Below are 13,266 nucleotides of genomic sequence, written 5' to 3'. Positions count from 1 at the left end.
AGGGGTGGTTCCCTTTGAACTCACAAAAGTTTTCATCATTGGTACTATTTAACTGAGGTGCGACAAGTTTCAAGCACCGTCTTGTAAATATACCCGGTACGATAGCGCCAGTGCCTGTCTATTATGCGATCGATTATCCTCGTGTTTTCATTGAACTGATGAAGAGGAATAACTTTTTAGCTGATAATCCATAATGATTCTTAAGACAGAAAACCATTTCAACCCCTGACCATTCGTATATTTGCTCCATTGAGTTCGGAGATTCTGTACCTAAAGAAAACTAGAATTGCATAAATTAGGGCTTCCGCATTGCAGGGATGGTGGCTAGACAGTTGAGAAAATATGGTGGTTTAGGGGGCTATACTTCCGCCCACAGGCACGGTACACAAGTTATCACTTAAAATATTCCCCCGACGCATACTATACACATTTTATTTCTTCGCAATATACAGGGTGCAGTCAGGGACAGTTACGTTCCATCCTCACAGCACCGTCATATCAATAACATCAGATTCGTGCACGGGAAAACTAGAAAGCTATAGTGGAGAAGAGTAGTGCGTCGTCGACAGAGAACGTAACCACAGCAATGTCACATTCGAACACAAAGTAATTTTTTTCCAGAAGTGCACGGCAGATGTGCCAAAATATCCAAACAATCTTCCGGTGACGACAACTGTATTCGAACTCATTGTGCAAACAATTACAATGAAGTCTCACTCTCATACACTATATGCTTGCAAGAAGGAACAACATCTACGTTTCCACGTCGTCATTTTAAGTTCTTGAAAGACATTCAAAAGTTGGACGAACATGAATACATGTTTTTTATGGATCACAACTTTTTTCATTCTTTACACGACGTTTCAGGTCTTATCTTTGCCCCTTCATCATGTTTTAGCTTGCAACGAGTTGTTCAAAACGTATTTAACGAACGAAAGCGAGTTATTTCAAGGCATATAGATCTAAAGAGTGAAAGCGAGTTGTAAGACGAATATCATCTGATATACACCCGTGAGTGATTCCGATGTCTATACGATTATCAATGCCGATTGGTCAGTTGAAGCAAAATGACGTCACAGTGCTTCGTTGTTAAAAAAAATACGATATGACGCCATCCATTGTTGATGTCGTGACAAAGTGAATACTTAACGTCATCTGAATGTGCGGCTGCCTTCGACGAAATGTCTCGGAAGGGTTGACAGTTCATACGTTTTCTCTTATTTTCTCTCTTAAAATGTCAGTGAGTAATATATCGCAACTTGTTCTACTTGGAATTGCTGACTATCTGTCTCTCGTGCATAAATCGTCAACGTCTCGGTACTAACACCATTTATTCCCTCGTTTACAACAGTTCGTTAAAAATCCACAACCCACATTGTACGTGGTGTTACAAAATTACATTCTGGAAGTAATACAAAAACAGTACTTGAAGTAGAAAATTGAATGTTAGTAGGGTTTATCAAAATTCCAGGAATGTCATTGCAGGGGACACCAGAAATGGGCTTCACATTTTGTACCCATGTGGGGAATCGAACACGGATCTTCGACGTAACGAGCTAACCCTTTACCACTTGGCCACCCAACCGCCCTATTCGAAAATGGCCGGTAAGGAGAGAGGCATATCAAGACAAATTAAGATAGCATGATGGGAACCTAATTCCAGGTGGATGTTTTAGTTTATGACAAAATTTGCATGTAAACGATTAAGATTACTTTAGAGTCATGCAGTCCTAAAAAATTAATGTATCGTGACAACCGAGATATCGAGTTATCAGAGTTCGACACAACGGTGCTCGACTGTAATATGGATTAGGTTGGTTTCAGTGACAAGGTGGTTTGTAGTGATTACTTCACACTAGGAATCTGATTAAAACAGCTTTATCAAATGAAGGGTTCTTCAACAAGCAGCCACATGCCATCTCTCCTTAAGCGTTATAATAACAAAAGTGCAACGCATTTATATCTTGCCTATAAAGATTTAGCTCAGAGGGAACGTCAGAAAAGGTCGACCTTTTGACCAGCAATGGATGACGTCAACTTAAACCATTTCTTTCAAATGACCTCAGATTGTTAAATTACATTCGCAAACAACGGAAACAATCTGTCAATTAGATGATCCAATCAACAGTAACCAAAAGTTTGGACGTTCGATAAACCATATTGCTAAATTACTTTTCATATACACGTGCCTTTTGTGTAATTTAGGCACGATAAGTTAAATTTTGCTAATCTTTATGCATGAGCAGGGGACGCCAGACATGATCATGAGCTTCACTCATTGTACCCATGTGGGGAATCGAACCTGTGCCGACGTGACAAGCACACGCTTTAATCACTAGCTACCCTACGGCCACCTATGTGAACATATCAATAATCATAGTCCTGTGTCTCTTCAGGAACTATTTCCCTTTAATATCCTTGTAGGAATTGATTCAACAACCCAAAGGACGACTAAAGGAATCGACTCTCCTGGCCTAACGGGATCTCGACCCACTGGCTTGGCTGGTGCTTCTCGTCGTATCAAGATTTGGAAGATCGACTCTCATTATGTCAGTCACTGGTTTATGTGACCCATACACAATTATCTACAGATCGCCGTTTTATATCTTGAATGTTGCAGAATGTAGCTTTAAACAACAATCACACAAATTACACTATTCACTGTCGAAATGATTCATATAAAAAATTCTATGAGGGTGAGATATCACCCATACATATGTTTTCAGACGTTTTAGATGTGAATAATCGATTGTCTTGAAAAAAAGTTAGCGGCAACGAGATGAATGATATCAATTGATTTTTGACGTCACTGAAACTGATGACATCACAATATCAAGCGTTATTCCCGTTGTTGCCAGTTGTGAATTATGAAGAAAATAACCCGTGCCACGTGAATTAACGTTGTAATTTCGTCTTTATGCTTCTGTCACTGACTCCTAGCAGCAAATGGGAAGTTTTCTCATCAAAATACAGATTTGTACGTGCGTATAGTCTACACACGTACATCAGATACAGCGGAATATGGTTAGCTCGATTGAAGGTATGGAACGTATTGATTTAACTGTAGACGGGATGTCAGTATAACCCTTGGGTTGTGCCTAGTAAGTTAATCTACTTATACAGCACCTTTAGTAACAGGACTTCGAGATTATACGTTCAACCAAAATCTAATTAAAAGCTATACATTGAACTACAGTAGGTGCATTAAGGCTAGGAGGATGTGATGAATTGGATACATGCTCTAAGTTATGCTCGTGTGAATAATTGAGCAAGTATGTTATGTAACACCTTTAGCAACATTCCAGCAATATCACGGCGGGGGACCCCAGAAATGGGCGTCACACATTGTACCATGTGGGGAATCGAACCCGGGTGTTCGGAGTGAAGAGCGAACGCTTTAACTACTAGGCTACCACACCGCCCCTGTGAATAACTAGCTTCCCTAGCAACGAAATGATGTTAACTGTATAGTATTTGGTCAATGCTATCACATATTAGTAGATGAAAATGCCGATACTTATATTTCGTTCCATTCTACCTAAGAAGTATTAGGGGACGGGTGAGTTACCTGCAGCCTGAAGCTATGTTGCTTATAAGACATAATAGGATGGATGGTTAGGTGAATTGGTTGATAACATGTCATCATGGTCATACAGCGGATCGTGCTCATAACATCAGTCACTGGCCCAAGTTGATTGCATAGAGACCGCACAGGTGCAGGTTTTACAGCATCAAATCAGAATCAGCAACAAGTATTTTTCCGGTCTTCAGTGCAGAGGAAATCTGACAGCTGCGACTGGGTGGTTTTTGTGTAAGATTTTTGTATTTTGTGCATCCACATAACACACACATGTGCACCAATCCAGTAATTAAGGTTGGCCATATTTTTCGGTGTTTAGTGCTGTCTTGTTTAACATGATATGATGAATGTGTGTAGATATGTTTTCATGCTGGTGACATTTGGCGCGGAACGATTGGAGTGTTCTGCTTCCTGTACTCGGTAAATGATTTGGTTAGCCTTGCCAAAAAAATGCGTTTTTATTGTTGGTTTAATGCCCTACTGGGGCATTTATGTGCATGTAATAGCTGCTAGCGGCCTGGTGGTTGATTTTACAAGAAAAATACAACGTTACCATTGAGGTCTTAGGGAAAACATTTGGTTTTGTGACCTATACAGAATTAATATTCTGACGTTCCGCACAAACAGCATTGTTCCATGCAGAGTGCACACATGGACGCGAGATCGAGTTTGAGATTGATTGCGCTCTGTAATAAATGGAAAATAGCACCTACTTAATAAGTTGATCATATAGTCAGATATAGTGATTGTATCTTAAAAGCAATATGGTAATCATCAGGAGAACAAAGATAGTGGTGTCTTGAGCTGAGGGAAGTAACCCTTTGTCCATGACAAGTTTTTAAATTTCCGCATGGATAACATAAATTTTTGGGGTTTCCATTGCAACCAAAGCAAGTAACTCTGCAATTAAACTGTTATCGTTTCTAAAGAGGTGAAATTTATATTTAATGTCCTACGAGCAATGTCCCTATATTTTATACCGCCGGCAAACACCTATACAGACTTGCCTGATGGTGACTAAAGATTAAGAAAACTAGAGTGAGTGGGTGAGTTTAGTTTTACGCCGCATTCGACAACATTCCAGCATATGGCGACGGTCTGTAAATAATCGAGTCTGGACCAGACAATCCAGTGATCAATAGAATGAGCATCGACCCAAGACAGTCACGGGTCTAAGCAAGTTAGAAATTGCAATGGTGATGTATAATTTTCATACGTGTAGCATAGGTGTGGTCAATGCATTAATTTTGCAGGGTTTCTTACATCGTTTTCAGCAAAGTGATTTTTCAATAACTTTTGTGATAGTTTTTGTCAAATCTAAATTTTAAGTGTATTAGTCTCGCGCGCAGTTAGTTCTTATGCACACAGTGTTTCTTTGCTGGTATCGAATTTTATAATATCTCAAAACTATTCATTTAACTTAATCCCGACATCCAGACGCGTAACTCATCCGTCATCAGTTTATATCCGTCCTTTTCCATTGGCCATTAACTAAATCATATGCCACGCTGAGTGAGTGAGTGAGTGATTTATTGAGTGAGTGAGTGAGTGAGTGAGCGAGTGGGGTTTTAGTTTGACACCGCTTTTAGCAACATCACAGCAGGGACACACACATTGTACCCACGTAGGGAATCGAACCCGAGTTTTTATAGTGGCGAACGAACGCTTTAACCACTAGGCTACCCAACCGTCCCATATATCACAGAAATGAACATGACACCGTAATGAAAAAGATGGTTAGGAATATACCTTTGCTGTTATTCCCAATCAGTTTAGAAAGAATCGAATTGAAAATAATAGAATTCTTCAATGACGATGATGATGACGACAACGTCGCCATGTGCAATTTCAAATCAAAATGCTGTTGTACAGAAATAGTATTAAGAAGTTATCATTACTTTTGTTTAATATGTTACAGAATGTTACAGAAATTACATGTAATATTAATGATGACGATTACGATTGTAATGACGACGACGACGATGGCGATGATGATGATGATGATGATGATGATGATGATGATGATGATGATGATTTCCGACGCTGTATAATTCTGCACAATAAGTTCTCTTTAACCTGAATTCTTCAGCATAGATCCTATATATACACTGGCAACTCGGCCAAGTGTTTGACACCGAGTGACTCACACCTCTCCTGTTTACATTTCACCGCTGAACACCCCAGCCGTCTGGTTCACAGAATAAAATAAAATATAAACAATTTTCTCAAATTAGGATATTATTTTCTGTTGCAATATAAATAAAAGCCATTATTTTATTGGATGATACCTATAATGAAAATTGTGTAAATATTGCCAAACTGAGCCTTGCACTCGTGCATAGTAATACCTTTGTGCACGCGTGACAAATGCATTTTGGCCACCACATCCGTGGATATCTGACAATTCAAATCGGTAATACATAAACGATCTCGTATTCATGTCTGCATATAGTCCGTATCTTAATTGTACATTAAACGTATATCGGCTATCTAAATAAAATCCTGCATGTAAAGGGTTCTTTTATAGGATCGTGGATATTATAAATCTGTATACCAGTGTCCTGTATTGAAAGTCCCAATGATCTAGCATCAAAATGTACTGATTACTGGAAATTTGTACAGGCACAAAATGGCTTTACATGTTAATTAATTTTCTTTCCCAGTGGAGCAATAACTGCTAATGGCAGAATCCCAATTTTATAACTAATTCTAAATCCTAAAATAGAAATAGAAATGATTAGAAATATTACACCAAATACACACTAACACTCGCTTAATCTTCAAAGCAAATATTCATATAAATATAATATATGCCAATATAATTCATTTTTTTTAATTTCGACGTTTCCACCGATACCGTCTGTGGAACTGGGTATGAAGATCTTTTGTGGGAGAAAGGGGAGTTACTTATTGTCAACTTTGGTTGGAGTACATGTTTCAAGTCCATGCATGCAACACTAAATTTCAAACCAAGTTAGTTCATATTCATATTTGTCATAGGTAATAATCTTGGTCACACATCAAATATTTAAAACAAGTGACCAGCAAACAATAACTTAAATCGGTCACATAAATAACGCTATAAATATTTCTTAATATGTCGCCGTATTTTCGTCAGTGTGTTTTCTGAACACCTTACGGGTTTTTAAGCGTACAATGTGTTCAAAATAAATGTACATCCTGTATTTTTTATCAAGTGGGTATTATGTATGAATAAATCGATCATGAGATTTCAGAGGATCTTAAAGGCTGAGAACCCAGTGACACTTTCACTAGTACAGCTATTCAATTGCCTCCGGTCAAAAATTTCCCTTCGTATTTTTAGATAAAATTTCTTTGCTAATTCTATTCAGGCTTAATTCAGTCATTTATGCCATGCATATGAACAAGATTCGGTGGTCAATGTGATCGATTGAATCAACATCCGGCAATTTCGCGGTATTTTGTGAAGAACGAAACTCTGTACCAAGCGGCTAATGAATATTCATGCCTCGTTCATATTCATGAGGTCAGACCGGGCTATGAATTCGCGAGAGGACAGTTTAATGGCGGCATGATGTCGCTCAGCTCGTGGCTGTGTTTAGGTGTAACGGCGGCTTCCATCGAACTGGGTTCGTATATTTGTCTCATTTTTGTTGTCTGAGTAGATTATAGCTATATGTATCATGTGCTTTCATATCAGTGCTCGACTCACAATGTGAAGCGCGGAATCTCACGAGCTTTTCAGTGTTATTCTGCGAGTGAACAATTTCTGTGTTGGTCGTCTGAGCATTCTGTTGTTTATACCGAGAAAATACTTTTTGTGCGTGCAAATGTGTTATTTTCAAGCAGATTTAAGTTCACATATTTGAAACTGCGGGTGAAACGAACTAAAAAGAGTTGTTGGGGTGTATTTGCCGGGTGCAGACTTCGTGTCGCCACCGCAAGATCGAGGGGTAGCACTTGTGTGATAATTGTACCAAAACAAACAGAGAGAAGGCTTTGCTAGGCGATTGTACTTTGCAATGAAAGATTCCCGATTCTCAGCTTGGGCTCTTATATGTCGTGGGTCCCTTTGAATGTTCCTCTCACAGACCGAATTACAAAATACTTTCACGGCTCGCCTAGTAACAATTTATTTGTGAAGATAAAAATCTCGACAGAAATATTGCACCGAGCATAGGCCACTGTGGAAGTTTAGACCCGAACCGAGTAGAACAAACACAATAACATTGACTTTAGCTCCCCCGAAGCCAAATAGTCCACAGACGGATCAACTGGCTGTTGAATATTTGAATTGTTTGAAGAAAATCTGTAAATTCTAACAAACTTCTTAAAAGTGGAGTCGTTGAGTGTGCCTTGAATATTTTCTTCATATCCACAATGTATTACATTGTGTTGTATGTATCATGACGTAGAAAGCGAAATTCAATTGTTGAGTCAGTCATACCAGAATATATTTGTAATATTCGTGGAGTGAAATATGTATTTATACATGTATAATAAATATTAAATTTAATTTATCAGTTATGTTTTCAGTATAATTATTGTATGCAATGCAAACATGTCACTGAATACAACTGTCTTCAATCTTTCTGGAACAAATGCCCACATATTTTTCATTTGTTGGAAAGGTGTCACATTGACAAAAAAATTTGAAAATTATTTTCAAATAACCTTTTGCCCGAAATGTGCCCTCCAGGTAATGGCAACAAAGGTTTTACATGTGTATGGGTTTTGCTATACTTAGGTCCGCTATTTCATGGTTATAAATTTATCGCCCATCTTGCATACACCATGGCTTTTCTGTCAATACAAATGTGATTCAGCGTTTGCAAGAGCACATCCCCCACAATGTACTTGCAACAATTAACTGATAGAGACGTTGTTCAAACCTTGTTACATTGCCCCTGTGATGTGAGAACATCGCTAACGAACACATGATTTAATTCCTTTCCTCAGTCATATGGTTCCCATAGTGTGTAGGAAAATGTCATATGCGAAAATGAATAAATATTTTACTCGACCATGAAGATTTTGTGATAAGGGCTGTGCTTGGGGCATTCAGGTAGATGACCCAGCTCTAAACAACAGCCTGCTAAACAGGTCAGACAAATCTGCATAGCGATTGAAAAAGGTAGGAGTAATTTTGTCACAGTGGATTTGCGGGGACTTTCTTGGCTTGAATAATACCATTTCTAATTACCAATTCTGACATTATTTTCACCAAACCATGTATACTCCTCAACATCTGAGAGGGATAATCAGATATGTTACACAAGACACATGACAAATAAATATGAGAATCTGTTTTGTCATATTAAGATAAAAAAAATATCCCATTGAAAGGAGAGTAGTATTTCTAACATTGATAATATAAGTTGGTTTATATTAGCAGTATAATGTGTTGCTGGTTTTGTAAATGATCGTAAGTATTTTAAAAGAATTATATAATACTTAAAACTTTCTCATCGTGCCCATGAGAAAGGCAAACCTGTGTTTATTTCAATATGAACATAATTTTGAATTGGTTTAATACAGGTGAGAAATATACTGCATGCACAATATGTGTCATCTATAATTTAGTAGTCATACAAAATAACCCAACATTGCATTGTAAAGAATCAAAACTTGTTTTTTGAAGATGCATGAGGTACATTATTAACCTGGGAAGTCTTGAACTGGAGTCCTACTTGTTTTTCTTCCTTGAATTCAATTAATGCTTGAAATCAAAATCAGTCTCTTGAGGGTTCTTATTGGAAAAAACTGATTTCCTAATTACTGATGATATTTAATAATTGATGTCATTAATTGCGCCTGTTGTTTCAACTAGTGTGAGACACACCGATTCCTTCGTACTCATATTTAGAACTAGAGAACAACAGAGAATATCAAATCAAAAGTATACACTGTTAGTGAATACAACATATGGAAGGAAAAGAAAAAACAGATACATACATTCTGTGAAATTTGCCTTTGCATCCTCAAGTTCCTTTGAAAGGTGATAACTTATTGATTTCAACTTCTTTATAAAGAGGAACATGTCCAGCCCACTGTTTGTTTAACTTATCTAAAGGATGAACAATTTATATTGTATATTTATACTGTCTCTATTTCAAATTGGGTAATATTTTCTTAACGAATCATTTTGTTTGCTCTTCTCATATCAGTTTTCTGGATAATATCATTCAAATATTTGCTGTTTCATGTTATAGGGTGTTCCTTGTTACAATAGACATTAGCAGGTATTTAGCAAAACAAATTAATTAAATGAACCTGTTGTTTGTGATAGAAAATATTCATTGTGCCTTTCTGTTAAAATCTATAACTCTCAGTTATTATTGATAAGTTACATGTTCATGTTAAAAACACAATACCGGTGTATGGAATGTCTGTCCTGGCTTGTCAATTACATGTCATGGTAATTGGGATCTTTAGTTCCACTTGTCACCAACGTCTGTGGCAAATAAAAAATAATTTTATGCCGAAATTAAGCAGCAAGTGCAGGTGTACACATTTTAAACTTGTATAGTAGTGAGGGGTATTTATTGTTCTGTATTCTGACTGGAGGGCCTAGGAGATCAAAGAACACAACACCTGCATTATTACTTGAATGATGAATCTGACATTTATATTTATATCTTTGTCTCAGTCAAACTTTTGTCTGCAGGGCTGTCAGTCTATTTCTAACTACTTTAAACATCACAAACTTTGTGGGCAGAAGTATCCTTTGTGATTCTGTCTTATGTACAGCTGGCATTGGGGCAGTGGGTTAAAAGTGTGAGGAAAGCATTCTCACTTGCTGAAGACAGGGGTTGATTCCCCACCTGGGTACAGTGTGTGAAGCCCATTTCTGGTGTCCCCTGTCGTAGTATTGGCAAAAAACTCATTCACTCACTACATCTGTCATGAACCACCAGCATCCCTTTGTGGATGGATCGTGGACCCTAAGAGTGGAAGACTGGAAAGTATAGTTTCCTGGAACCTGTTCTTACCCTGCCTTGGGGATAAAACCATCTGATAAGGTCAGATATAGTATGCAGCATCTGAATGGGATATCTAAGCTACTGGATAGTACTGTTGTGAGCCAACACTATATAAACAGCATAATTCTTGGCTAGTACAAGCAGGCACAAAAACATGCATGCATGGTGCTATTGAAATGTGTTAGGCCCAGTTTTAATTCACCTTAGACCTATGAAGATCCAGCTTAGAAATGGTCTTCAGTAACCCATGTTTCTATTGTATCCCAGTAGCACATAGTGATGCTCATGCTGTTCATCACTGGATTTACAGATCTTGCCGTAAATCTGGAATATTACTGAGTATGGCATTACAAATGAACCAAAATGTTTTACCTTATTCTACAGTCCCTAATCAAGTATCTTAAACCCAAGGGCAGGTAACTCCATATGGACTTCAAACACATGTCCACCCAAGTCAGTATTCTGATACAAAAGGTGAGGCATCCTTCTTATCCATTATGCAAGTAAAATAGGAAGAAGAGTATTCCTGTTCTTAATTTGATTTTTCATCTGTACAATGGAGGAAATAATCAATAATCTTCGTTTCGCTTTAAGTATGTATCTACAACATTTAGAACAAAGTGTCACAGAACATGTTTCCAAAGAATACCACTGGACCTGTGTCTTTTAATGATGTTTTAGCAGCTGTTATAGCCATTATACAATGTGTGTTATGCTGTATACCACATTGGCTTGACAATAGACAGAGGAATAGCTTCTTTTTAGCTCTGAAGACGTTAATCAAATCAGAACGCTTAGCCATGGATGTGGTATCAAGGCCATCAGTGCATAAGCTTTTTTTCCCAGTACAGATTTTATTGTTAGTTCAAGTGTAATATTGAATTGGAGGCGATGAGGTAGCCTAGTGGTTAAAGCGTTTGCTTGTCACGCCAAAGACCCGGGATCGATTCCCCACATGGGTACAATGTGTGAGGCCCTTTTTCTGGTGTCCCTCGCTGTGATATCGCTGGAATACTGCTAAAAGCGACATAAAGCCAAACTCACTTACTCACTAACTAGTAATGGCAATATTGAATTTCCAGCCGAGGTAATTCCTTGTCTGTGGTACAACTGAGAATGCATATTATATACATATACCACCTGCAAAAATTGATGGGATTGTATAAAATTTTACGTTTCATATTTGTATGTGTTTGGTTATTACCTGAGTAAATCTGATGCTTGCAAGATATTGGGGTAGAGAAAAGGGTAATGTAGTTAAAACTACTTTGATGGGTAGTATCATCAGGCAGCATGAAAGTTTTAAATAAAATAAGAATGTATGTAGCTTTTGTCTGTGGTAACATTGTTAAAGACATGATAAGAGGCTGAATTGTTGGAATATCAGCAAAGTAATAATGCCATGTATTAACTGTTTTAAATAATAGATACTGAATTCTTACAAATGACTCAGGAACGTGATGTTCGTGGCTTGTGCAACCAAAGCCTGGAAAGTATGTTGTGGAATTAGAATAAGAAAGGGTTATTGTCAGATTGTTAGGTGAATCCAATCACAGTGTTATACGTGACTTTCTTCTCTCCAAATTGATGGACGGGAATCTCAACCACACCAATTTTTGCCCCGAGTTACGAATTATAGGAAAAGAGTGGTCATTTATTTGTTGGCGTCCAATGATGCCTTCATCTCTCTCTGGCTCCACTGGTCGAGACGAAGGCCCAGACTATAATCACTGTAATAGCAGCATTAGATGAGAAGCGCCAAAAAATTGCCGTACTTGAGCAGTTGTTGAGACTGTTGGGCACTTGACCCAGAGCTGACCAGAAAGATACTGGAGAAAAATCATGGTGCTTTGCTTCTGAGAGCCTCAAGCACCTGTTGCGATCTGTTGTGGCTGTTGACATTACAGTTATATGTTTTATAAATATATCTGGTTACATACCAGGGAATTGAATTTGGATGACATTATCAGTGATACTGCCTGAAAAAAGTTTTGGACATGAAGCATATACTGTGATGTTCGTTTCTTGAAATTCTTAAGGTTTTCATTAAAATGTGTCTTGGGTTAAATGTATTTAATTTCAATTTTTAGGTTATTGTGAATTGATATATACTTCTATATTTGAGTTATTATAACATATAATACACTTTTGGGTGCCTTTGCTGGATATATTACAGATTTTCATTATGTTTATGGGTATATTAATTTTATGTAAAATCACATTTTATTCCTTTTTAGAGAACATTTTTGTTATATCATCATGACAACATCCAGTGTTCAGAAAAAAGTGACATAGGTAATTGAAAAGAGGATTAAAATAGGCCCAAAATTTGTTGTATTATATTTTAAAAGGATTAGAATATTGTATTTGATGTAGAAAAATTTCACATATCAAAATCCTATGACCAAATACATTTCCGTGATTGGTTGCATATGTAAACATTTTTAAGAATCTTTCTTAAAGAATATAAAAGAGAATCTAGTGAATCTAATAACATGCACTGTTATTACATGAAGTTACAGACTTTCCTATCAAATAGGTTACAACTGTGTGATTTAATATTAAAATAATTTTGAATTTATTTGTTTTGTATGTGTTGAAAGTAGATAAAGCCTATTTCTCAGAAAAGGATATGACTGTCCTCCTCCACATAATGTACAAAGTCTTTGGAAGCTTAATGACACAAAGCATGTATGTTAAGCCAGTAGCTTTAATCGGTGT

The 13,266-nt window shown here is 37.2% G+C and overlaps 1 protein-coding gene across 2 annotated transcripts in view; it reads left to right on the top strand.

Moving 5' to 3' along the window:
• The first annotated feature begins 7,094 nt into the window (after nt 1-7,094).
• The window catches only part of LOC137298078 (activin receptor type-1-like), a 50,374-nt gene continuing 44,202 nt past the window's right edge, over nt 7,095-13,266 (top strand). Inside the window, exon 1 of one of the 2 annotated variants that reach the window (XM_067830145.1) lies at nt 7,095-7,191. In XM_067830145.1, the coding sequence (XP_067686246.1) occupies nt 7,134-7,191 (58 nt within the window). In that variant the 5' untranslated portion in view covers nt 7,095-7,133. The remainder of the gene's footprint in view (nt 7,192-13,266) is intronic. The other variant, XM_067830144.1, reaches the window with a different exon arrangement.

Source organism: Haliotis asinina, chromosome 10, assembly GCF_037392515.1.
Source record: "Haliotis asinina isolate JCU_RB_2024 chromosome 10, JCU_Hal_asi_v2, whole genome shotgun sequence".
Taxonomy (NCBI): domain Eukaryota; kingdom Metazoa; phylum Mollusca; class Gastropoda; order Lepetellida; family Haliotidae; genus Haliotis; species Haliotis asinina.
Note: the sequence above shows the minus strand (reverse complement) of the source record. Positions and strands in the feature narration are given on the sequence as shown.